This window comes from Natator depressus, chromosome 2 (assembly GCF_965152275.1).
Source record: "Natator depressus isolate rNatDep1 chromosome 2, rNatDep2.hap1, whole genome shotgun sequence".
In the NCBI taxonomy this organism is placed as follows: Eukaryota; Metazoa; Chordata; order Testudines; family Cheloniidae; genus Natator; species Natator depressus.
This window is the reverse complement of record NC_134235.1, coordinates 149,131,628-149,158,073: the sequence shown is the minus strand read 5'-3', so window position 1 is coordinate 149,158,073 and position 26,446 is coordinate 149,131,628. Positions and strand designations below refer to the sequence as shown.

The 26,446-nt window shown below is 41.3% G+C and overlaps 1 protein-coding gene across 1 annotated transcript in view; it reads right to left on the bottom strand.

Annotated features, from left to right (window-relative positions):
* Positions 1-26,446, bottom strand: part of GABBR2 (gamma-aminobutyric acid type B receptor subunit 2) — an 813,006-nt gene that overhangs the window by 28,465 nt on the left and 758,095 nt on the right. Inside the window, exons 15-17 of the mRNA XM_074945100.1 lie at positions 13,113-13,337; positions 7,390-7,572; positions 1,223-1,352 (exon numbers count right to left, since the gene is read on the bottom strand). Coding sequence (XP_074801201.1) covers positions 1,223-1,352; positions 7,390-7,572; positions 13,113-13,337 — 538 coding nt within the window. The remainder of the gene's footprint in view (positions 1-1,222; positions 1,353-7,389; positions 7,573-13,112; positions 13,338-26,446) is intronic.

Below are 26,446 nucleotides of genomic sequence, written 5' to 3'. Positions count from 1 at the left end.
AGCAGACCACTCCCACTCGTACCCCATTTTCTGCCAGGGGCATCTTTTTAACTCCTCAGGATATTTTGATCTCAGCCCTTGCCTTGGGAAGAGATAAACGCCTTAGTCTGGGTGGTTCTAGCAAAGTAGTTTCTTCCCCCAGCTGGTGGCCCAGCTCTTGTTCTTAACTTCTCTGAAGTGGGTACCTTAGAGGCTGTCTAGTACGTGTTGTTGTTTACCCTTCCTTGATTTTACTTTTACAGCCCCCTTTGATTTGATTATGCATTCAGGCAGGTAACAATACAAAATCGAACCGGGAAACAGGGTCACACATAAGATTAATAAGCCATTTTCCTGATTTGTCACATCATTATCCCCATTTTAGTCACAAAGCAGATCAATGTCAGAGTCAGAAATAGAACGAAGGTGTCCTGACTATGACTCAAGTGGATCATGCTCCTTCTCAATAGAGGAACATCTTTAATGGAAGTAACTGTTTTGCCTGTATTTCTTTGGGGAGTGATGCAAAACACATGGTGAAAGCAGCTGCAGGGTAGCTATAGTAGTAATGAAAATTCCTTTTTAGCACAGCCTATTTCTAGGTAAAAGGTTTCAAACACAAATGTCTCCAATCTGACATTTGGAAGCTCAAAACAGCACTTAGTATATAAGCAAATACATTTTTTTGGCTTTTGGCCAAAAGCAAAATTTGGACACCCTAATAAGACCATCATGTTGGAAAACTGGGTTTCCCACATTTAATACTGACAACATGGATGAGGTAATGTCTTTTATTGGACCAGCTTCTGTTGGTGAGAGAGACAAGCTTTTGAGCTTACATGGAACTCTTCTTCAGGTCAGGTCATGTTTAATACTGACAGTTTGTCACAACATCCAAAATAAAACAAGCCTTTTTAATCATCCCTCTATGACTCTCTAATCCTGCTTGCAACATAGAAAATCCTTGATTCTGAACATCTTTTAAAATGTCTTTCTCTGATATTTTTCTGTATATGATATGCTCTTAGAGGGCACAATAGGAGAAGGCCATTTTATATAGTGAGGTAACTAAGCAGTGAACACAGTATAGCTTAGTATTTGATTCTGCATATTTGCAAAATGAAACCTTATAATTTAACACTCAATCCTGTAAAATGCTGAGCCCTCTGGAGCCAGTCCACTGGGGCCAGACTGCTTAACACCTTGCAGGACCAAGCCCTTAGCAGGCATCACTGATTCTTACCTTTGCTGTCTGTAAAGTTCCGTATACTGAGGATGTCATTAAGATCCTGATAGTGGTTCTGCTTAATGTATGTTGTCTTCTCAGGTGTGTCCTGGAGCTGCATAGTAACCTCTTCTAAATCTTTGTCCAGCTGTAAAACAAAAACACAGTACAAGAAATCTAATGAGTGGGAACTAGGGCTGTCAAGTGATTAAAAAAATAAAATAATCACGATTAATCGCACAATTAAAAAAATTAATCATGATTGATTGTGCAATTAATCGCAGAGTTAAACAATAATAGAATACCATTTAAATTTTTTTGATGTTTTCTACATTTTGAAATGTATTGATTTCAATTACAACACAGAATAAGTGTACAGTGCTCACTTTATATATATTTTTGATTACCAATATTTGCACAGTAAAAACCAAAAAAGATAGCATTTTCATTTCACCTAATACAAGTACTGTAGTGCAATCTCTTTATCATGAAAGTTGAACTTACAAATGTAGAATTATGTACAAAAAAACTGCATTCAAAAATAAAACAATCTAAAACTTTAGAGCCTGCAAGTCTCAGTCCTATTTCTTGTTCAGCCAATCGCTCAGATAAACAAGCTTGTCTACATTTGCTGGAGATAATGTTGTCCACTTCTTGTTCGCAATGTCACCTGAAAGTGATAACAGGTGTTCGAATAGCACTATTGTAGCTGGTTTGGCAAGATATTTACATGCCAGATGCGCTAAAGATTCATATGTCCCTTCATGCTTCAACCACCATTCCAAAGGTAGTCCAGGCTGATGACTGGTTCTGCTCGATAACAATCCAAAGCAGTGTGGACTGACGCATGTTCATTTTCATCATCTGAGTCAGATTTCACCAGCAGAAGGTTGATTTTCTTTTTTGGTGACTTGGGTTCTGTAGTTTCTGCATCGGAGCGTTGCTCTTTGAAGGCTTTTGAAAGCATGCTCAACACCTCATCTGTCTCAGATTTTAGAAGGCACTTCAGATTCTTAAATCTTGGGCTGACTGCTGTAGCTATCTTTAGAAATCTCACATTGGTACCTTCTTTGCGTTTTGTCAAATCTGCAGTGAAAGTGTTCTTAAAATGAACATATGCTGAGTCATTTGAGATTCTTATAACATGAAATATATTATGTGAACGCCTGTTCTCACTTTCTGATGACATTGTAAATAAGAAGAGGGCACCATTATCTCCCTGTAAATGTAAACAAACTTGTTTGTCTTAGCGATTAGCTGAATGAGAAGTAGGACTTGTAGGCTCTAAAGTTTTTTGCATTGTTTTGTTTTTAAGTGCAATTATGTAACAAAAAAAATCTACATTTGTAACTTACACTTTCATGATAAAGAGGTTGCATTACAGTACTTGTATGAGGTGAATAGAAAAATACTGTTTGTTTTTGTTCAGTTTTACAATACAAATATTTGTAATCAAAAATAATAATGTAAAGTTAGCAGTGTATACTTTGTATTCTGTGTTGTAATTGAAATCAATATATTTGAAAATGTAGAAAAAACATCCAAAAATATTTAATAAATTTTAATTGGTATTCTATTGTTTAACAGTGCGATTAAAATGCAATTAATTGCAATTAAGTTTTTTAATTGAATGAGTTCATAACATGAGTTAACTGTTAATCAACAGCCCTAGTGGGAGCCATTAAAAACTCAAGTCACTGCTTCCAGTATCTGCAGTAAATGCATAGCTTTCTATAATTAGAATAGCAGACAGCTTGGCATTGCAATTACTGCAGTGTGTCAAATAGTGAGTTTTAATAGCACGCCTATAGTACCTCCAAAAGTCATGCTAAAGGTACCAAAATGAGTTAAAGTGGAAAGCTGTTCAGACAGGACTCTAAATAGCCAATAATTAAGGTTATTTGCTAGAGATAACATACACATGAAAAGAACAAGCTGCTGTGTCATTTAGTATTTTTCATTTTAGTTAAGCAAATTTTACTTCACATGACATTGTCGTCTTGCTGAATAAGAGAGTGAGTCCCTTGGACACTGGCATGCCTTGTATGGAAACCTCTTAATTTCATTCACTGCACATGCATTACAGATGTACTATAGGTGGCTACTACATTGATTTCTACAGCAAGCTGAACGCAGCCCTTTGTAGGAATTCTCAGTTATTTTTACATTTGACCTTGTCTGAGTCAGTGCAGCAGCAATGCACAAATATTCATTTAGCAGATTCAGTAATCAAATAATATATGAAATATCAAAATATGTAAAGAGAAAGCATTTAAACAAGAGAATGATATAATCATGTTGTACAGGAGTTAAGACTAGAGATCATAATGGTGCATCTGGCTTTCATATTTATGGGAGGGATTCTCTGTGCTGCTCCTGACCCTGTATGACACTGAGCCAGCGTATGAGACCCTAAAGGCACCACAAGGAGCTCGGAGAGAATTCCCCAGTGTAGGGTCTATGCACAAGATGTGTGTTGGGGTGGAATGAGGCATGTTAGAAGAAGCTGAGTGATCTCCATAGTGTACATTGCTATACCGGTTATGGACACTGCGGGGTGCACAGCCCAGGCAGGAAATGCCAGAGCTTAGGTCAGCCCTGGCCTATTTTAAGTTGTGCTGGAATTACAACACTTGCCCGTAACCAGCCAGAATCCTGAGAGTGCAAATGTGACCCTTTTCTCCCTGAGCTGCTTTTGTGTCCTGCGCCTCCTGGAGTCATGTCTCTCACACTCACCCTATGAAAACATTTTCTTATAATAATAAAGTAGCACGGACATAAGTAACTCATTCGTTTAGTTTTGGCAATTAAAAAAGGAACTTATCCAAACTGTTGCATCATGGATGTGACTATAAAGTCAAGACTACAGGAAGCATTTCATTCTTTTAAATGAGACAAGATGGGCGAGATAATATCTCTTATTGGACCAACATCTGTTGGTGAAAGACCAGCTTTTGAGCTTACGCAGGATCTGAAGAAGAGCTCTGTGTATGCTCAAATGCTTGTCTCTTTCACAAAGAAGTTGGTTCAATAAAAGATATTACCTCACCCACCTTGCTTCTCTAATATCCTGGGACAAACTACATTCTTTTAAATGCTATCTTCACTCCCTTTTAACCTTCTCAGAGAAACTCCTTTTATGAGGATGTTTTTCTGTAATTCAGCTCAGAGGTGGCATTTTTGGAAGGTTTGAAGAAAATCAAGCTCATCATTTCAGAATGACAGAGTTGAGAAAGTTCCATGCTTTCTGTGATTTGAAAATTATTTTCTAACTTTTTACATCCTTCATAACTCAAACTGACCAACCTGCCAGTCAGCTGGTGGTCATTCAGTGGCTGTTTTTGGTTGGCATTGCCCTTGGTACCAGCCTCCAGGTAAGGGGAAAAACATCCTGAACTCTTTGAAAGCATCCTTCAGACTGTAGGAAGAGAGAAGCAAAGACCTCTCCCCAGCAACATGCCTGGAAGATCAAGAGAGAGAACACTGGCCTGCTGCACTTGCACCATAAAGGAATGTATAGAAACAAAGAATGACCTCCCCGAGGGCTAGACTGTGCTAGTAGGTACAGTCCTGAGTAGGGAGTAGAGCAGGGTCTGGATTGTGATTACTCCTGATACTTACAAGGGACTCCTTGTACCACTCTCTTTATACAATTTTAGGGACTATCTGTCCCCAGAATTTGATCTGGCTCTAGAACTGAGACTGTAATAATGAATTAAGGTGTGCATTTAACTTTACATTGCTTCTTTATAAATCTCAGATCCGGAACATGATGAAGGTAAGATGTAGAGGTAGTCACAGGCTTTAATAGAATGAGCCCTCAGTTCTTCTGACACTGGAACTCTTGATTGCTCTTAGCAGGTTTTGGTATCTAGTTTAATCCATATAGATAAAGTCTGAACAGAAAGAACTTCTACTCTTGGACACCTCTGCAAATGCTATGAAGAACCAGTATGATTTCCAACATGGTTTGTTCCTATTCTGGTAATAGCTAAGTTCTTTTTACATCCAATTTACATAGTCTGGCCTCACTAGATATACTCGAAGGCTCTGATTGGCAGACTAGGAGCTCGATGCTATAATTCAGATGGAATTCTGACACCATCTTGGGCAACAATTTGGGATGAAGATTTGTCTTTGTGAAAAAATGTAACAGGAGAATTTCTTTCCCTCTCTCATTGACCTAACTGCATTAGGAGGGTTATGAATTGGTAGGTACAAATGCAATAACCCTTTTAAGAAAATGTTTCACACGAGGGTGAGTAAAACAGATGTCAATGTCACATGAGTGGTAAGCAGAAACCACCACCAGGTGTAATTTAATCATGCAGTAGACAAGCCAATCTTCATTAAAAATGGCAAGAATTCTAAGATGAAAGGGATGGAGCAGGTGAGTGATGGGAGAAAGCAGAGTTGGGTGGCCGGGATTAGGAGGAACTGCCCTAGGCTGGGCAGGGAGTGGAGCTCTGAGCTGGGGAGGTGTCAGTGAGTGACCAGGATGGTCCTGGGGGTGAGGGGCTCAGGGAGAGTTGTGGGCTATGAGATGAGTGGGAGGTGTTGGGGAGGGGTGCAGGGTGAGATATTGGGGATAAGTGGGGGTGCTGGGGGGAAATGGGGTGAGTTGTGGGGGAATGGGGGATGTTGGGAAGTGTGGTCAGTGGGGCTGAGGGGTTGGAGTTGTGGTGAGTGGGGTATATATCAGGGCTGCTGGGATGTGTGTAGGGCCTGTCACAACAAGCAAGGACTGGTGAAGGATTGTTGGGGCATACGTGGGTGGAAGGAGAATTCTGGTGTCTGTGTGGGGCGGGACACTTTAGGAAGGAGGGGCCCTCCAATTACCATAGTGCACAGTCCCAAAATTCTTTAATCTGACCCTGCTCCTGGCCTTAAACTTCTGTGAATAATTTGTAGTACTAGCTATGGAATTAGCTTAACTAACAAATGTAAAAGCCGTTTATTCTTCTAAATAAACATTGACACAGCGTTGAGAGATGGTGGTGAAAATGGTTCTGTAGGAAGGTGGGAAGAGAAGATGTGAGGGCAGCTGACACTGCACACCTTTTATAACAGGGAGCAGAATGCCTGGAACTATCACCACTGACTAATTGCTTTAAAGTGGGTCAGGGACTCAGGAGGCTCAGTGGTTAATTCCTACAATGTGGATTGTCTAAGGCAACCAGATAGAGGAGAACCTTGGCTTTCCCTAGTGAGTGCACACTGTGCCATCTGGGTTGAATCAGGCTCCAGGATCAGCTGCAGAAGGGTGACAATGGGAGCAAGGACTTTTATACCCTCTTGCTGAATGGGGAGGTGGGGCAGGCAACCCACTGCCCTAAAAACCTTACCAAGGACCTTAGGTGGCGGCAGGTCCCCTTGCCAGCTCTCTGAAGACAAAGCTGCTGTTTCCCTTAACATGTCTCCAAGTCAGAAGGGAGACCCACACCTGTTGAATTTTGATATTTGCATTCAGAGACTAGAACACTGCATAAGTATTAGGCCATGCTAATAGGAATTTTATAGTATGGAAGTGGCAACCAAGATCAGAGTCACATTTTGCTAGGCACTGTACAGACACAGAGGCACAGAGATGAAGTGACATGCCCAAGGTCATAAACATTTAAGCAGCAGAAATGGGAACAGAATCCAGATGTCCTGATCCACAGCATAGTATCCACTAGACCACCCTGCCTCTGCTACCTCAAAATTGGGGTATTGAACCAACTCAGTAAAAGTGGAACTATTATTGGGATGCTGCAAGGGACAATAAAAAATGTCAATATACCATACCTACTCTTTGAGTCCCATGGTGGTCATGATATAAGGTTTGCACTCTTACAACTACATCTGCACGACTAGAGGTGTTCAGTCTGTCTACAGGTAGCATAGGAGTTAATGTACCTGTTGTGAATTCTCAGAAATGGGGGAAGTTGCATGTAAAGCTGATACAGGTGTCATCTGTGATATGAAGTGTCTCATCTATCATAGTTTAAGTATGACAATACTTATGATCTTAATTTTTTCCCCACTTGTTAACCATCTTTCTTTAGAAACACAGGATAAAATTATGAGGTTTTAGTTGAAAAAAATGAGTAAGGTTAAGCTTTGTATGGCTTTATGGCTATGCAAATAAAGTATTTCATCCACAGGACAGATTTATCTGGTTTAGTATATACAATAAGTGATACCTCTGTGATTTTCATTCTCAAGCGGTGGTTTTCTGACTGCAGTCCTTCTAGCCGAGATGTACTGGCTTGATTGACACTGGTGACTGATGTTGATGTTTTTGAGTCTTCTTTCTTTTGATTTTGAGTGAATTGGAAACGTCTGTTCTGAGTGGCCGCATCAGGATTTGTCCTCAGTGTGATTAACTGAAAGGTTTAAAAGCTGTGAGAAATTCTGCAGAGGATTTTATTTTTATATCAGTTTCTTCTGGGCCCCCAAATAAAAATAATAGAAGGTACACTTTACTTTCCACATGGAGTACAATTTCTCTGACCATGCAGACTATTTGTTGAGCAATAATAACCTTGCAAGATGAACTGTTCCATTTTTTCCAATTATTGGGAAATGTTTCTTTAAGTTCCAGTTAAATATATTATTTTTAAACTTTACTGCATCATCCCTTGTTAGTTCTTTCCTTTCATTAATATTTTCATCCTTCAAAGGGAAACATTCAACCTAAAAATCACACTTCTGTCTGAAAATTTCTTATACCCTATAGTTCCAAGGAATGTGGTGAGCAGAGAGAAGTCCCAGACAGAATGAGAGAGAGAGGTACCGACAGAGTGAGCACAAGGAATTTAGACGGGGTGGGAGTTCAGCAGCAGGGGAGGAGGAGTAGGCTGCTTAATTAGCCATTAGTAGACTAAAAAAATGAATAGCCATTCAAATAAATTAAATACACCACATTTTTTAAAAAAGGTTAATCTCAAACTTAAAGATAAACCCTAGCAGCCAGTGACAGAGAGAAAACCCCCCACTTTAAATACGAAGGTAGAAGGTCAGCAGCAGTTTAACAAGGGTGGGGGCTACCCAGTTTACTTCAGAGAGTGCAAACCTATGACTATTTACCAAGTGACACATGTATAAACCCACTTCAAGCCTCTTGCGGCCCTCAAGCACAGTATAGCCTATTAAGGACAAAGCTGACGAACCGGTGGGGCCTACACAGATAGCGAATTAGTTGAAAAGACAGCATATAAGGACATGGTAGTGCTGTCCCACCTCAGAGCTGGCTCCCCTCATCCTGCAGTTAGGGAAGTTGGTTTCATGAGCCAAAGGACTGGAGGGAAAAACGCCCCTCTTTGGGACTCCACTTCTGATACAGGTGGAAGAGGCTGATTAGGCACGGAAGTGATCATTCCAGAAGATGGGGTTATAAATGAGAGATGTAGACAGGCTATGGTAATAGGCTACATTTGAAGACAGCAGGCTGTAATTAAGTTAAGCTATTAATGACTATTGTATCCAGTTTTTATAGTTCTATTCCCAGACACACAAACTGCATTAAGATGGAGTTAAAGTAGAGCCTGAGTAACTTTTTCATGAAGCAGAAAAAAATCACAAAGTTTGAAGTGAACTAAATTCAAATTGGAAATAATACAGAAGAGTAATTAATTATCAGAAGAGCTGACCAAGGAATGTGGTGAATTCTGCATCACTTGGGAGTCTTTAATTCAAGATTTGGATGTCTTGCTACAAAGATGTGTTCCACTTCATCCATATGTTAGATTAAATACAAAAATCAGAAGGTGAAATCTATGGCCAGTGTTATACAAGATGCCAGACTAAAGTATCACAATGGTCCCTTCCAGCCATAAAATTTAACCAATCCTCTGTTGCTCTGTACAGTCATTTTCAGCCATCCAAAGTGGGTGTCAGATGCTACTGAATTAGAAAGATAGAGTTTTACATCAACTTTGTACTCACTTTGTACTGGTGTAAAATATTAGGATGCATAAGAAATCGGATTAAAAATACCACGGAAAATGTTTTATTACCATTATATCAATCAATGCTATGCTGTCATACAGAATGCTAGGCTCATTTCTGGTCACCCTATCTCAGAAAGGATATAGCAGAAGAGGGGTTCAGAAATGCCTGATAAAAATAGACAGGCATGGGAAGATTTCTATATGAAGAGAGATTAAAACTATTAGGACTGTTTACTTTAGAAAGGAGATGAGTAAGTGGGGACATGTTAAAGGTATACATAGCAAGAAAAAAGGGACTTTAAAGGCAGCAGATTTAAAACTTGTAATAGGAACAATTTTTGACCCAATTATATTTAACCTATGAAGCTCATTTCCATGAGATATTAATAGGGCTAACAATGTAATACTATTAAGAATGATTGGACTTTTATATGGATAAGATCTTCCAAAGTTAGGTTGGCAACAATATATTGGATATGAATCTGCGTACTTTGGGGTATAAGGCAACCTGTAGGTGAAGAAAAGTTAGGACTAAACTTCCCTCTGATCTAGTTATTCCATTATGAGCTTTCTTGCACTTTCTTCTGAAGCATCTAGTGCTGGCAACAAGTTACTTGACTAGATGGACCGCTGGGCTAGTATGGCAATTGCTATGTCCTATATCCCAAGCTAAGATAGTTGAACTGAAAGTAAAGAGAAAATGGTTTTTCTCTTTGTTCAGTCATTTACTTTGTGTATTTGACAGTCATCTGCGTAGTCACTGTTTCTCCTGGGCAGTCAGTTACTCCCTTCCAGAAATCACTCTTACAGATATCAACATAATGACTTTTTTTAAAATAAGAATTATTTTTTCAAAAATAAATAAATTAAAAAGCCACTTTCAGGGAGACCATCTTTAGCTGGTATGCCATAAAGCTGGAATTTTAAAAAGTCATTAAAAAAGTCATGTGATCGATGTCCCTTTAATTAATGCTCAGTTAAGAAAGGTTGTGATACCCCCATCTATAGGTGCCACAACTTGCCAATGCAGCATGCAGTATCAATACAGCCTCTCTAGTCTTACAATTAGCTAGCCTGTAATGATATTCTAGAACTGATTTGACAGATTTATTTATTATTATTATTTAATTTTAGGGTAGCACAAAAAGGCCACTACCAGGTTGGGCCCCATTTTGTTAGGCACAGTGCAAACACTGTAAACAATAGTCCTTGCCCCCAAAGAGCTTAGCATCTAAAAGACAAGACATAACAGGGGGCAGAGACAAACAAGTGGGCCAGGATGGAGGGAAGGGGAAGCAGGACAACAAACCTAAGATGGTATGCACAGTTTTTAGCCCTTCAGGAGCAGTGATCACAGCACTCTCCCTCACTAGCCACGATTGGGCTTCAGTATTCTGTATATATTATGGCAGAGAGTTCTGAGGAGGGATGTGAAAAAGGACAATTTGGTGGCTTTATGGATTTTCCCTGGGAGCTTGGCAATAAGATAATAGATTGATGGGGTGGGGTTGAGATTTTTTTTATGCTCTGAGACATCACTGCATGTTTGCATTGTGAGTGGAAGGAACCTGAGGAGAGTGAGAAGCTGAGGAGAAGGAGGAGAGAAGGGGTGAGTCAGCCTAAGAGATGGGAAAGGATGGGAGGGCAGGGGCAGGTGGAGGGGTTAGAAGAAAGCAGGGAAGCTGTCTCAGTGTCTGTGATAGGGGAGAGGGAGGAGCGTGTGACGGAGTGGTGTGATAGGGATGGTTTCGTCAGATTTTGTCAAGTTGTTTTCCTTTGAAGAAATCAAGAAGATTCTATGGGGAGATATACATTCATATTCAATTTGTCATTCACCAGCACTCCTAAATCTCTTGCTTCATGGCTGTGTTTATGAATAGACTCTCTTAATTTTATGGCTATGTTGTCAGTAATTCTTCTGTAGGATCCAGTATAAAAAAAGTCAGATTATACAGCCCTAGCGACTGAACTACTCTAACCGCAGAACGCATAAAGCACTACTGGTAAGCTAATGTGACATTCCACCCACGGGTCTCAACCCTCACCTACTGGGACCACTTTTAGAGGAGAATTAGTAGTTCAGTTCCTGCTCCCATTTGTACTTGGTTTATCTGCTGAAAATACCAATCACTGCCAGATTTGTTAGCAGTTTTGTGGTTTGGACACCTGTTCACTAAGAACTGGTTTTTCTTCTGGCTAGGAACAGATGCCACAAACTTACTTTACATAAGCCACTAAAGAATCGTTGACATTTGGTCATTATTAACCTTAGTTGGATTGGACCTGGTGCCCTAGAAAGGCTCCCAATTTCTGAGGCATCCAGTCTCCAACTAACAATATGAAAGGCATCCAGGATACACATTTCATTTATGTTTGTTTTACTTCAAAATATCAAGTAGATTTCCAAAACTTGAGGTCTTTACTAAGTCAAACTCCCACAGGAATCAATTTCCCTTTGACTCAGATTCTGTTGGACTCACCTTGACTAGCACCTCACTTCACAAGTACCCCACAAGTGAATGGGACTATTTGTGGAGTGACATAAGACTCTGGCTCTTTGTGAATACATTCTGATTCATTCCACCAGTGCATAATAAATATACCAGAAGATCTCAAAGATAATAAAAGGCACTTAAATCTTGTGTTTCAGGGCACATCGACATGGGTCAGGAAAGAATTCCTCTCTCCTTCTATCATCAAATTGCACAGTTGGTGAGATGCATTAGGCTTTTTTGGGAGGGCCCTCCTTGGACACATCAGATGTTGGCCACTAACGTAGGCAGCATCCCAGACTTGATGGACCAATAGTCTGTTTTTATATTACAAATCCTGTGTTCCTATGAGAGTCTATTATGTGGCAAAAAGAACAGGAGTACTTGTGGCACCTTAAAGACTAACAAATGTATTAGAGCATAAGCTTTCGTGGGCTACAGCTCACTTCATCAGATGCATAGAATGGAACATATAGTAAGAAGATATATACATATACATACTTTGTATGGCAACTTCCAACTTATCTGTATGTATATACATATCTTCTTACTATATGTTCCATTCTATGCATCTGATGAAGTGGGCTGTAGCCCCCGAAAGCTTATGCTCTAATAAATTTGTTTTTTTGCAGATACAGACTAACACAGCTGCTCCTCTGAAACCTGTTATGTGGCAACCATTCCTTCTGTGTCTGAGTGCCTCACAGTCCTTAACATATTTATCCTCACAGTGCCCCTGAGATGTAGACCAACACTCTTATGGCTGTTTTACCGATAAGGAACTGAGGCATAGAGGGTATGTCTACACAGCTCGTGGCAGTGAGCCTCCCAGGCTGGGTTGACAGATTTGGGCTTGAAGGGCTCATGCTATAGCACTAAAAGTAGCTGTGTAGGTGGTGTGGCTCAGGCTCTGGGAGCCTAAGGAGAGCAGTGGACTCCACAGCCCAAGCTGCAGCCTGAGCTGGAACTTCAAAGCACTGTCTACACATCTGTTTAAAATGGCAGCACAAACCCCGTGAGGCTGAGTCTGTTGACCCAAGCTGCTGTGGGCTGTGTAGACATATCTAGAGAGATCGAGTAACTTGCCTTAGGTCACATAGCATGTCTGAGGCACAGCGGAAAATTGAACCCAGGTCTCCTAAGCCTCTGAATAGCACCCTTCCCCTCTTACATTCCTTAAAAGAAGGAACCAGAGACCTATTCAAATTACAGATGCGAATCATTATTTCCCACAGACTTAGTGAGATAGTGAAAGTGTATGCATTAGAAATGTATGTATTCAAGTTCTTGTACATTTTGCTTTATGCATTCATCTCTCTCCAAAATCTCATGGAAGTTCACTCCCTCTCCCACTAGGGCTCAGATTGGCTTGATTTAGAAATCTCATATTCCTCTCGCTTGTTGGAGAAATGAAATTAATATAGAATTATCATACAAACATCAAGTAACAATGTAAGTACTAGCATAAATGAATTCACTTACCTTAGGTACAAAAACAAGGCAGAGTGTAATGGTACTGCAGAATATAATGACTAAAGCAACAATGCAGAATTGAACATTGGGTTGGTCCCGAGTGAGGAATGAAACTGCAGCTCCAATAATACACATGATCCCCACGTTGTATACACTCATCCCGATGTATTTGCTGTCATTCAAAGCAGGAATGCTGACATTTCGAGTCTCCCATGCTAAAAAACAACCAAATAACTGAAATGGCAAAAAGAAAAGGAAAAAAGGTCACTGTTATAACACAATACCACTAGTTTACATGAATCAAAAAAGTAGTTTTTATTACAAACTGTTATATATTTGGGTATGGTATTTCTCTATGAGCAGTTTATGGATTGTTGACAGATCAATACAGCATTAGGAACCAGAGATACGAATGTGCACAGTACACGATATCTAATTCAAAATACACTAACTTCTATCAGTAACTACAAAAATTAGATTTATACTGCTAATCCAACTCTCAAGAGATAAATGTGAAAACTATATTAGCAATCAGAAGAGATGGGACTGAACTTCCCCAAAGTTCAGGGTAGTTTGAATCTAGGCCCATCTTTAGCCATCAGTAAAGAAATATCATTACTGCTTTCATTCAAGGATTTCATTAAAACCCAAATATGGGATGCAGAATTCATTTAGGTTTTTTTTCAGCAATGACTGAGAGTCCTAGTCAGTCATTCACTGATTATCACCTCCATTAGTAAACAGCGGTGCTGAGAAACATCCTGTGACACCATTCAGACCTGTCCAGATAGAAACACCCACAGAAAGCAGCACACCAGCTGCTAGGACAACAAATGTGATTTATTTTATTGCAGGAGGTGTTGATTGTGACCATTATATTTAGGTGGCCTAACACCTAGTATAAAAGATTCTTGTGACCTTTTTTGACAAGCTCTAACACCGCCATTGTTTACAACAGGCCTTTGAAATTCAGTAGAGGGCATGCCTTTAGGCTTCAGCAGTGGTTCTCAACCTTTCCAGACTACTGGACCCTTTTCAGGGGTCTGATTTGTCCTGTCTACCCCAAGTTTCACCTCACTTAAAAACTACTTGCGTACAAATTCAGACATAAAAATACAAAAGTGTCACAGCAACCTATTACTGAAAAATTGCTTACTTTTCTCTTTTTGTCCGTATGACATTTTAGTCTGTACTGACTTCGCTAGTGCGTTTTATGTAGCCTGTTGTAAAACTAGGCAAATATCTAGATGAGCTGATGTACCCCCTGGAAGATCTCTCCATTCCACCAGGGGTACGTGTTCCTCCGGTTGAGAACCACTTGGTTAGAGAAGCACCTTTTCTTTGAAATTCCATTAAGGTTTGGCTGAGATATAAACTTCTCTCCTCTCATTTACAGTCCTCAGGAAAATTTTGGCAACCTGCCAGAACAATAACTGAACATTATTGCCTCAGCAGCAGCAGCAGGAGGAGGAGGAACTCAGTGGACCAGACAGCCTTTCTGGGACTGGGGAAACTGGGTCAGACTCCCCATGGCAAATGGCCCCCCATGTTCCAGCCCACCCCAGACAGACCAAGTCTCCCAATACAGCAGGGAGACTCCTGTTTGCAACCAAAATCTCCTCATTCCCAATTTAATGTTATTTCCTGTATAAAAATAACATTGCCTGGAATACGTGGCAGCCACACATGCACATCAGCCATTGTTTGGAGAAACTCTGGCCAGAGCTGTCCCTTGGGTAGTACGAATCGGGGTGACCGCTCCAGGCTTTGGGGGGCCATGCAGGCCAGTGCGATTAGCTGGCGCAGTCGGTCCCAGAAAAGACAAATCCGTCACTTCTGCACCAGGCCCCGCCGCTCTGGGCCCCATGACTTGGGGGTCCTCACGGGCTGGTGTGATTGCTCAGCACAGTCAGTCCCGGAAGAGACGAATCCATCTCTTCTGCCCCAGGCTCTGCACCCCGCTAGGGATGGCCCTGACATATGGCAGATGCACAACATGCTGGGTAATGTAGCTGACATTTGCTCTCCTTTTGGTTCAACCAATGGGAGTTCAGGAGGGGCAGAGTTGGATGGGCTTGGTGGCCAATGGCACAGTGGAGTGGAAGCTTTGAAGAACAGGGCTGCAGTGGTGGTGTGGAGCCCTGACAGTGTGAAGTGGAGTCGGGTATGGGGGCGGTGGCAGTATGTCAGCGAAGGGGAGGTCATGCCCAATTCTCCCCCAGGCCCTGACCACTGCAGGGAGTAGATAGATAGGGAGTTCAGGGAGGGGGACACAGCCCCACTCACTCTGGGACTCAACACAGCGGGAGGTGGGGGGGAGGGGTTCATGCTCCTTTCTCCTCAGGCCTTCGAGTGCAGCAAGAGGGCTACCAGGAAGGGAGTAATATCCCCTCCTCTTTTGGGACTTGGTGCAGTCAGGAAGGGGTAGACCTGTACAGTTCTATTCTGCTGCAAGCACCAGGCCAAGAGTGACTGTCTTGTCTTCACTTCATTGGGTGTAAATGCAGCCCTGCCTCCCAGAACGTAGCCTACAGCTGAGCTTGGAATAGCCCCCACTGGGGGTGGGGCTGCAACACTGCTTGCTTTGTTGTGTGTCCTACAGGGTGCAGGCATCGGATGTGCTGGGAAAGGGACAAGGAGACTGAATCATAGGCACTGATTCCATGGGTGCTCTGGGGCTGGAGCACCCATGGGGAAAAAGCAGCTCCCCCCCCACCTCACCCCCCCCCCCCCCGCCCCAGCTCGCCTCTGCTCTGCCTCCTCCCCTGAACATACTGTGTGCCCGATTTTTTTCCCCCCTAGCTCCCAGTGCTTGTGCCATGAAACAGCTTTTTCGCGGTGGCAAGCGCTGGGAGGGAGGAGGGGGAATGCGGTGCACTGGGGGAAGAGGTGGGGCCAGGGCGGGGATTTGGGGAAGGGGTCCAATAGGGGCAGGGAGGGGGGGAGTTGGGGCGGGGACTTTGGGGAAGGGGTTGGAATGGGGGCAGGGGCAGGGTGGGAGCTGACCAATAAGGTCAAGGATGGAGTAGGGACAGGGACAGGGACAGGGACAGGGACAGGGGCGGGGGGGGGGGGGCGTGAGCTCCCACTGGTGCCTGGGAAAGTTGGCACCTATGGACTGGATGGGAGTATTAGTGAGTGGGCAAGGGGATGGCAGTGGTGGTGTGTTAGTAGGGCTAGCAGTGGAGGTGTTGTGGGGCTGGAGGCAGGGCAGTGAGGTTAGCAGTGGGGGTGTTGGGAGGGCAGCAGGGGTGTTGGAGGCTGGGGTCTAAAGGGGTGGGATGTTTCCTGAAACTAATTTGAAAATGTTGATCAGTATGCCTCCTTCCCTTTGGGGGCACCACATGGGGAAGGGAGGGAAGAGAGAGAGTACCAGTGGATCATTCCCCCCAGGACTGCAGCCTTCCCCTGTTGCTAGTTAACGTAGCTAATCTGGTAGCTCAAGTAGTAGCAGTCTGTGCTGCAATGTCCTTGATGATGATGATGGGTTGTGGAGGGTGGAGGCTTGCAGTTACAGTTCTGACCATGTAATTAAAAAGTGTCTTATAATGCATATGCATAAGGGGGCTGAATGAAGGTTGCAGAGAAAACCTTAATATGAAGGTTGATTACCTGTATCCAGTTCTTCAAAATGGACTCTGAATATTCATACTCTTGAATATGTGCTGACTGGTGTCACTGAATGGTGCAATCTTCCACTAGCAGTGCCTAGTCAAACACTCGCATGCCCCTTTCTGTCCCTACCCTCAGCCACCGAGCATTATTCTGAGGACGAGGCTATCAAAGGGAGGGAGGCAGCGGTTACCACCTCAGTTCCTTCCACTACTAATGCTGAGCCAGTAGAAAACAGGACCCCACAAAACAGAGGAAGGAGGGCAGGGCATGTGAATATGCTGAATCCATCTCAAAGAATCTCAGCTACTGGTAAGTAACGTTAATTTCTTCTTTGACTGTCCTCTGCATAGTCCCTCTCCTTGTATAGTTTAGTCCATAGTACGCATTTTAAATAAGATGGTGGGTATGGAGCCCTAACTAAACAAGGACTGAAGCACAGATCTGCCAACTGTGCATCTGACCATATATAACAAATAATGTTTAATGAAGATGTGTTTTGACTCCACATGGCTTCTGTACAGATTTCTAGTAGTAGAACATGTCTCAAACACCCCACCAATGCTGCCATCACCCGAGTGGAGTGTGCTTACAGCTGAAGAGTGGGAGATCATGATGCACTCTCATAACTTTCTATTATACCCTGTCTGACCCATCTTGATTATGTTTGTGCTGATGCAAGATTTCCTCTATAGTTACCAGCATACGAAACAAGCAATTTATGCAAAGACCTAAAGTCCTTGTTCCTATTGAAACAGAATGATAAAACTCTTTTTGCATCTAAACAATGCAGCTTTGATTTGCTTTTACTCAAATGAGGTCTGGGAAGAAACACTGGTAGACTAACGGACTGACTGACGTGGAACTCAAGTGATTTTTTTTTTTGGTATGAATCTAGGATATGGATGAAGGTCATAAATAGAGTGCCAGCCATTAAGGCATGAAGTTTACTAATCTTCCAACCCGATATTATTTCTATAATAAAAGCAGCCTTAATTAATAGACAAAATAAGGAACATGAAGAAAAGGCCTCGAAGGATGGAGACATAAGCTGTGATTGTATTAAGTCCAATGGTGCAATAGAACCTCTTACTGGGAGTACAAATTTAGTAATCCTTTAAAAAACTTTTAACATCATCATGTGAAAATATTGCTTTGAATATGAGAATATTCAATATGCTGTTGCAGCTACACATACTTTTAAATGCTTTAAATATAACAATTTCTCTAATACAGTTTGAATAGGGGCTGGCACAGGATTTATATCCCTATCAGATAGCCACAGCAAAAATCTTTTCCATTTTAACTTGTCTCCTGAGAAACGTTGCTACTATGGACAGACATTTGGTAAAGAGATGGGATCCTGAGGAAAGGCCAAAAGGGGAGAACGCTGAACTGGAAATGGTCCTGCCCTATGGCAAAATGAAGGTACTTCCGGTGTGATGGTCTTATTGAAATCTGAAAAGAAGCTTCTTTGAGATGGAGAGCAGTAAACCAATCTAGATAAGACAGGGAAGGAATAATGGAAACTAGAGTCAACATTCTGAAATGCATCCATCAAAAATACTTGTTTAGTTTCCTTAGATCCAAGATGGGATGAAGTCCTCCATTTTTCTTTGGAAATGGGAAACAACAGGAATAGAACCCTTGATTCCTGAAATTTATTGGAACCTCCTCTATTGCTCCCTTTGTTTACAGAGAATTGATTTCCTATCTTAACACTGAGTCATGAGAAGGGTACCCGAAAAAGGAGGGTGTGGGAAGTTGGTTTGGGGTGAGTGTGTTGAACTGGATGGAGAAACTGTTCTTTATAATGTAAGAACCCATCTTTCTGTGATGATCTTTAGCCAGTTGCTCTAACATTGGCTTAAACAGTCTCCAATTGTAAGGGAAATAGAAGCCAAGATTGGTTTGCTGCCCTGAATACCACTCCAAATCTGCATCAGCAGGCAAAGAAATGGTTGTGGACAAAGTCTTCTGCTTCATTCTGGCTTTAAATGGTAATCTCTTATATGACTGAGACGTAGCAGTTATTGCTGTTGTTGTTGGTAGTGATGTCTACCTTTGTTGAAATAAGAAGAAGGTAGGTAGTTAGCTATTCAGATGTTTAGAGAGGAAGAAGAGATTAGCTTTCTTCCTAGAGAATCTAGTCTTTTCCCTTCTCTATTGCTAGGAGTAGAATGTACCTCCTGATCTTGATCTTTGCATTGTTGCCACCACTACTAGAGAATTTGGTGAAGGATGTCCATGAAAAAAAAAATTCTACATATGGAATCTGGTAAAGTTTATCTATCTTGTTTGCAATTGGCTGTCAAGACAATGGGTATTCCATATTAATTTTGCTGGTTGCCATACTCTCTCCAACAGTGGCAGAGAAACTTTATTTGTAGAAGTGTTTCCAGATATATCAAAAATGGGAGGCGGTTTCTTTTAGTGAAAATGAAGGTTATTTCAATGTAGAAACCATTCTGCTGATTAATTCCTGGGAATGAATGGCATCCTCTGAAGGAGAAGGAGTTGAGGCTACTCCCACATTTTTGTCTGGAGAGGATTCACCCATAGGTTCCTGGTCATGGGAAAGATGTCTGTAGAGAAACCTCTACCTTTTCTCCTCTTCGTCATATCATTCATCATTAATTAGAGTAGGGGACTTGTATCCCATTACTGGATCCATTAGTGTAGGATCCAAATGTCTTGGATCTGAATGTGCTCGAGTGGATGTGTCCAATCCATATAACTTGGATCTGGATGTCACAGATGCAGAAAGACCTCACCAGATTGATGGTGAACAGAAGGCCTGGCCCTGGATGGAAGTTGATATGGAAGGTCTGGAGCTGACCAGTGAGGTCAAGGAATTCATGGAGGCACTTGCCAGTCCTGCCAGTTTCGAAAGTTTGGTATCATGGCAGAACCAGGGGGACACCTGGGTTTGTAGTAGTCTGTGTCCAATGGAGGTCTCTGAGATTGTGGTTCCGGATTATCCATTGGATCCAGTTGTTCGTCTGAATGTGGATCTGAGCCCAGATCTGACAACAAAATGATTTGGGTGGGGGGACTACTGAGAGCAGTATTCTTAACATGGACATTGGAGAAATCCTCTGAGGAGAGTCCGAAGGTGTCTTGGGGGTGGAGGTAACATCATCTATGGGACATCTGATTTCTTTTTCTTGTGAGAGTGTGGGGATGAATTCCTGTCCAATCTTCTTTTCACTGTTGTTATCGTAGAATCCACTGGAACTGATTAGTGTGGTTCTGCAGACACTTGTATGTCTGCTGCATTTGATCTGATGAGTCTCCAGACAGGTGTTTAGTCTTTGCTTTTTTCTTCCTTGGAACCGAGGGCTCTGGCTCCATGGAAGTTCTTGGCATCAACTGTTTACCTTCCATGTCTGATTTCCTTGATACTGGTACCTTCTTTGGTATGGGGGGGAGGGAGTGTGTGGTCAGATGACTTTGTTACCAAGTGTTCAGTTTCTTTACAACTGGAGTTTGTTGCTGAGAAGGATGGCTTACGTTCAAAATTCTTCCTGGAAACAGAAGGGCTCAGAGCTCACCCAGGCCTCATGTTTTTATCTTCCAGAGCCTTAGGAACTAAAGATCTGGAGGTTCTTGCTGACAAGACTTCTTGTAGAAGGAAGGCTTGGAGTCTCTTCTGCTTCTCCTTTCTGGCTTGCAGTGTGAAAGTGCTGCAGATTGAACAACAGGAAGGAGAATGTCCTTCTGCTAAGCACTTCAGGCAGCAAGCGTGGGAGTCCACATCTAGGTAAACTGCCAGACACATCTCTTAAATCCATGCTTCCTGCTCTTCACGTCCACCACAAGAACAACGAAAACTAATACTAATACTAACAACAAACATATATTATCTATAAAACAACCACCAAGGCACTGTAACTATCTGTCTAAAGAAACTTGATTTGTAGAAGGCTCATGACTGTGTTAGCAGTGGAAGCAACTGAGGTGGTAACCACTGCTGTGCCCCCTCTTATAGTCACACCCTCAGAATGTGCTCAGAGGTTGAGGGTGGGGGCAAAGAGGAGGATACAAGTGATTGACTAAGCACTACTAGTAGAAGGCTGCACCGTTCAATGGCACTGGTTGGTGCATATCCAAGAATGGGAATATTCAGAGGACACGCCAAGAAGAAACTGACATTTCCTAACTTTTGAGTGCTTAATTTTGCATCCCTAATTATGTCCTTTTAACACTGTTCTTGTTTGTATTTAAAAATAGAATACTAAACACCTGCATGTTCATAATCAGAGAGAGTTGGTATTGTTACGACGACAATGTTCAATACCACTATTACTGTTACTACACGAATACAATTACAATACGGAGTTACTATATTAGTTCCAAGCCAGAATCCTGTAACTTTAATGAACACAGTTAGTGGACAGTACATGCTTTGCAACCTGTGACACGTCAGGATTTCTAACATCTCCTGCTCCAATCATTACTAATTACATATTTAGAATTTTTATTGAAATATGAAAAGATTCCTTTCTAAAAAGCATTAGTCTGGGAATACAGCCAACAAACAAAAATGATGCCAGCATTTACTACAAAGGCAGTTATAAAGAAATCAAAAACATCAATTATCTCTGAAAAATTGATTTGAATAGGGTTGTGGGAGTTGTGGTTTGACCCATCCTCACTTACAACTGAGCACAGCATGTAAAGCAGTTAAATATCCTCTAGCTCAATAGGAAAATACTTAATTTCTATGAAAACCGAAGAAAGGGAAAAGGTTTGGGTGCAAATGTGTTTCTTTCATAACTGTATGCTATAATTTGGGGAGTTTATTCCTACTTCTCATTGGCATTTATGACAAAATACTTCTCTCTGGGAGAAATCCTTGTTTTTAAAAGAACCACAACTAATTATGGTCAGGGCGGTATTGAAACGGGCAAAGCAAAGAGAGTTGCCTTTGGCCTGCTGAGAGGACAGTAATGGTTGTTGCAACGGTTCTTGTTTGCCAATAAGAGTGACTGTACTGAGTCCAGCAAAGAATCTACCGGGTTCTACACCCAGGCTACCGAACTGGTGATCTGGTGAGAACACATTGCTCTTCTTTTTTCCCATTTGCCCTCACCATGCTGCCTCCTTCCTTCCCAAGTGAAGAAGCCAAATTGGGGAAGGGTAGTAAAGACTGTGGGAAGCCTGCCACACTCTAAAATGCCATTTTTGAACTTAAGATTGGGATCACGAGCTGCTAGTGAAAGATAAAGTCTGCAATTTACTGACAATTCCCATGAAAATTATGTGCCTAGCCACTTTTGAAAATCCCTCTTAATGCTTATCTGCATAGTTAGGCACCTAAAAACCTTTAAAAATCTGCCCCTTCCCCTCTTTTTGGTTCAATAGGTCCAGAGCTTGTTGATCTTCAGAACATGTTGGTCTATTTTGGATCTTCTCTGATGATGTGGGTGGGGTGTAAAAGGCTGGTTTTCCCTTCTTGGTTTGTGGGTTGGAAAGTTCTGCAATTCCTCTTTTTGACATTATATTGATTTGGGCTATTATCTTTATCTGTGTTTTTAAATTATAGTGTCAGTGTACTTAGAGAAACTGTGACTGTACAAATTGGAAAATAAAATAAAAAAAAACCTCCTCTGAAGTAAATGGTTACACCACTATACCTGAAAGGAGAATCTGGGCCATTAACAGAAATTCACTGTAAACTGCTGGAGAATAACAGGACTGAGCAATATACAACATGGATTTATAAGGTTTAACTGACAAACTTGATTTTTTTTATAGAATTACAAAATTTGTGGATGACAGAGATGCAGTAGAGGCACTATAGCTTCAGTGTAGCAAAGCATTTAATGCTGCCTCTCAAACCTACACTTGCAAAATCATTTCCAATTACCTTATCACAAGTACTGTCGCACAGAATCCACAGTGTGTTGTGATAAATGTTAATGTACTGAATTGTAAAGGGCATCTGCTGGGGTACTGCAAGAACTAGTGTTAGGTACAGACTTATTTAACATAACATCTTATTTAACAACAGTGATCTTGAAGAGGAAGTAGAGAACTTCAGTCTTATCTGTCCGTTTCTTTTCCTGAAGAACGGAATGCCTGCAGAGCTATTACGTAGCCATGTTAGTCTCAGGATATAAGAGAGACAAGGCAGGTGAGATAATACCTTTTATTGGACCAAGTTGTGTTGGGGGAAGGGACAAGCTTTTGAGCTTTGCAGAGTTCTTCTTCAGGTCTGGAGAAGGTAACCAGAGTGTCTGAGCTCAACATGAGGTGGGACAGGTTGCTAAGCATAAGGAGTTCGTACATGTTGTAGGAGACCTCTTAAACTGAAGTGGGCAATTAAAGGTTGGCAGGCAGGGGTGTTCTTAACTGTTGTAATGAGCCATAAAATCAGTGTCGCTAATAAGTCCATGCAGATCTATTACCCTCTCACTGATTTGTTGGAGGGAGCTGAAACTGTTAATCACAGTGAGCCCTGGGCTGTGGGGCCTGCTGACCTACTTCCAGCAGCAAGAATTCTTCCATAGCCATTATATTTAATAATGTAATAACACTTATAATGAACATAGGTACTATGTGCACATAGGAATTTTTTTTCCTGAATGGATCCCTGAGTATGATCTGAACAATTCTTTGCTTAAATACCCGTTTGATTGTCCCACATGTTTCCTTTGAGAGGCATGTCTGCTTATCCTCTGCACAAGGGATATGAGTAGGAGTGAGGAAAAAATATAACAAAGGAAGGTCACAATGAGGATATCAGATAGAAGCATAGAAAAACAACAGAAAAGCTGGCTACTATCCTGCCAAAAGTCAGGCCTGTCAATAATTGGAGGTCTGTGTTGTCACAGCTTTGGAAACTCTGCATATTAGACCAGGCCGCCGCTTTGCAGATTTCACTAGCTGTTTACAATTTGTATTGTAATAGACCCTGGGGGCCACTCTCAGGGCTCAGGGCCCTATTGTGCTATTTAGAGACACAGAGCAAAAAGTTGGTCTCTACCTCGAAGACCCTAAGGCTCTTTTCCTTGGGCTGGGATGCTTGGTTAGTTTTTTCTTTCCTAAAATCAAGACACTGGCAGTTTTTGACCTGCGGACATTTCACAGTCTTAAGTCACTGTAAAATGGAACTGTAGTATTCCACATTTATTGTCTCTTGGTGACTCAAAATTAAAAATTACTTTACAAATAACACTAAAGAACTGGTTGAAATTTTTTCACTAATTATTTTTTCAACAAAAATAGTGTTTTGAGCAAAACAAAAAAAATTGAAATTTTTTTATTTTGTTTGAAATTTTCATTCTTTGAAATAAAATATTTTTTGGAAAATCAAAAGGGTTTGTTTTCAGTTTTTCATTGAAAAAAGAAAAACATTTTCATTGGAGAATTAGGAAAAAACAAATAAATTTCCTGTGAAAAACAATTTGCAGTTTTCAACCAGATCTATAAAAGATGGTTTTTCTAAATACCAGCACCTCAAACTCAGTCATGAAATTGAAAGACAAGCTGTGTTCTTTCAGGCTTCGCATCATCACAAATAATAGATTCTGTAGTCAGAACTTTGTTAACTCTTCTGTTGCTGATGTCTGAGCCAGAAATGTATCCAGCTCACTCTCCCAGATTTGTGTTTATGTTCAGTTCTAAACCAAAGTATTGCTTAGTTCTTGCAGGCATGTAGCCAAATATGAGTTGGAATACACAATGGAGGTGAAATTCACCCACTGGGGGAGGCCCGCACATAAAGCCCAAAACTCCCACTACTGTCTTGCATAGGGGGTGCTGGTAGAGCAGCTGCATAGGCCTGTGGACAGGAGGCTACATTAACACTGAAAGTTATTTAAATAAAACTTCCCACTTCATACCCTAGACTTCCAGCCCGTATAGATTGTAACAGCTTTTCCTTCCTTGTTTCTATGCAGACTGGGTCTTTCATCCCTAGATCCTAACTGCTCTTCCCTAACAGCTTTATAACAACTGAACTAAACCTGTGGCAAGCAAACACCCTTTAGACAACAGCTACCTCCTACAACTTCACATTATTTCTAGTATGGTTTCCAAAGGTTAGATTACAAGATTTTTAAAGTGATCTTTAAAGCACTTCTGCCACACACATACTATCAGTTTAAAATGTTAACAACAAATATATAGTTTATTGTATTGTAATAGATTATATATTTTTGCTAAATGAAATTAATGCCACAATGGAAAACAAATATGTGAGACCCTATTACAACCTTCTGCAGCTTCCCAAATTTGTTTTGACAGTTTTCCTGTGGTTCAGGTTGTAGGGGATTTATCCTACAAATCCATATACCCTAATGTATTTTTTCACATCCTAAAATACCATCATTTTTATACTATTAAAGAAATATGTAGATCTGGTACCAGTTGATGTAAAAATCCCACAATCCATAAAAAGCAAAATTAAAAAAAAAAAAAGTTGTAAAGTGGAACATCCAGGATGGTGCTGTATTCACTACATGCACAAGTTTAAATAGTGTAAAGGATAAATAAGCCATTTTCCTCTTGTGGGTATTTTCTTTGGCTACTGAAGCACTGGGGAAATAAGGAAAGCAAATCCATTCAAAATCACAGGTATTAAGAAAGGTTAACTAGGACTCAGGTTGTTTACCTTATTCTTTTACAGTACAAATTGATTCCTCAATGTACAGGTTAATCAAAAGTATCCAGATTACTCATTTATGAATTAAGTATTAAGAGTAAAAATGAATGGGCCAGATTCTGAACAGTACTGCAGGGGTAGGAAAGCAGACCACATGTGCAAAAGCAGTGGTAGAGAGCTATGCAATGGGCATGTATATCGGACACATTCTCAGCCAGTGCAGTCTGCACAGGGAAATTTATGTGGCTATATCAGGGAGGCATGCTGGCTGTGAGAAAAATAGTGTGTATGGGGATACAGATCTTATATAAACTTTAAACCTTTTATTTCTAAAATGGGTTTCATCTGGATAGGTTTTAAAGTAACTTTTTTTCTATCAAGATATAGATTCCAGAATACAAGCTGTTGATTTACAGCATAATTCCAAAATAGACAGGTTACTGTAATCTCCAAGAATAAGCAGCACGGGTCATGAATTTATTGTTAATGTTGTTGATGACTGAATGTTGAGTGACTAGTTTTGTTGCTAGTGTTTTTCCAATCAGCTATTTTTAGAGGATTTTTGTGTCAAACTTTGTGACCTTTTCATCCAGATAAGACCATGGCAACTTTTACAAAAGTGGTATCATGCTTTGGATTTTTGATACTTTGCGGGTCACAGATCTCTTTGGTATGCAAAAATCTGAATATTTCTAAATTTGCTGATTTAAATGCAGTCTTCCAAACAGGGCTGTCCTTAGGACTTATGGGGCCCTATGCAGTATTATTAAACTGGTGCCCCTATTCCCAAGGGCAGCCTGGGGGGGCAGGGAGGCAAAAGGCAGCAAAGGATACTGAGCCGCCCAGCCTGCCTCACTGCGGTGGAGAGTCACAGTTCCCCGCAGAGAGCCCTGTACCCTCTCCCTCACACAGAATGCGTGGTGGCTTTGGCTCTGTGAATACGGCCCCTGCCTAAGGAGACTGCAGCTAGCTGTGGGAGCCTGCAGGAAGGGTTAGAACAGGGATAGGAAGAGGCGGAAGGGTGGACATTAAGACCCAGGGGTGCCCCAAATTTTTGGGTGCCCTACGCAGCTGCATATGCTGCGTATGCCTAAGGACAGCCCTGCTTCCAAACTGATGC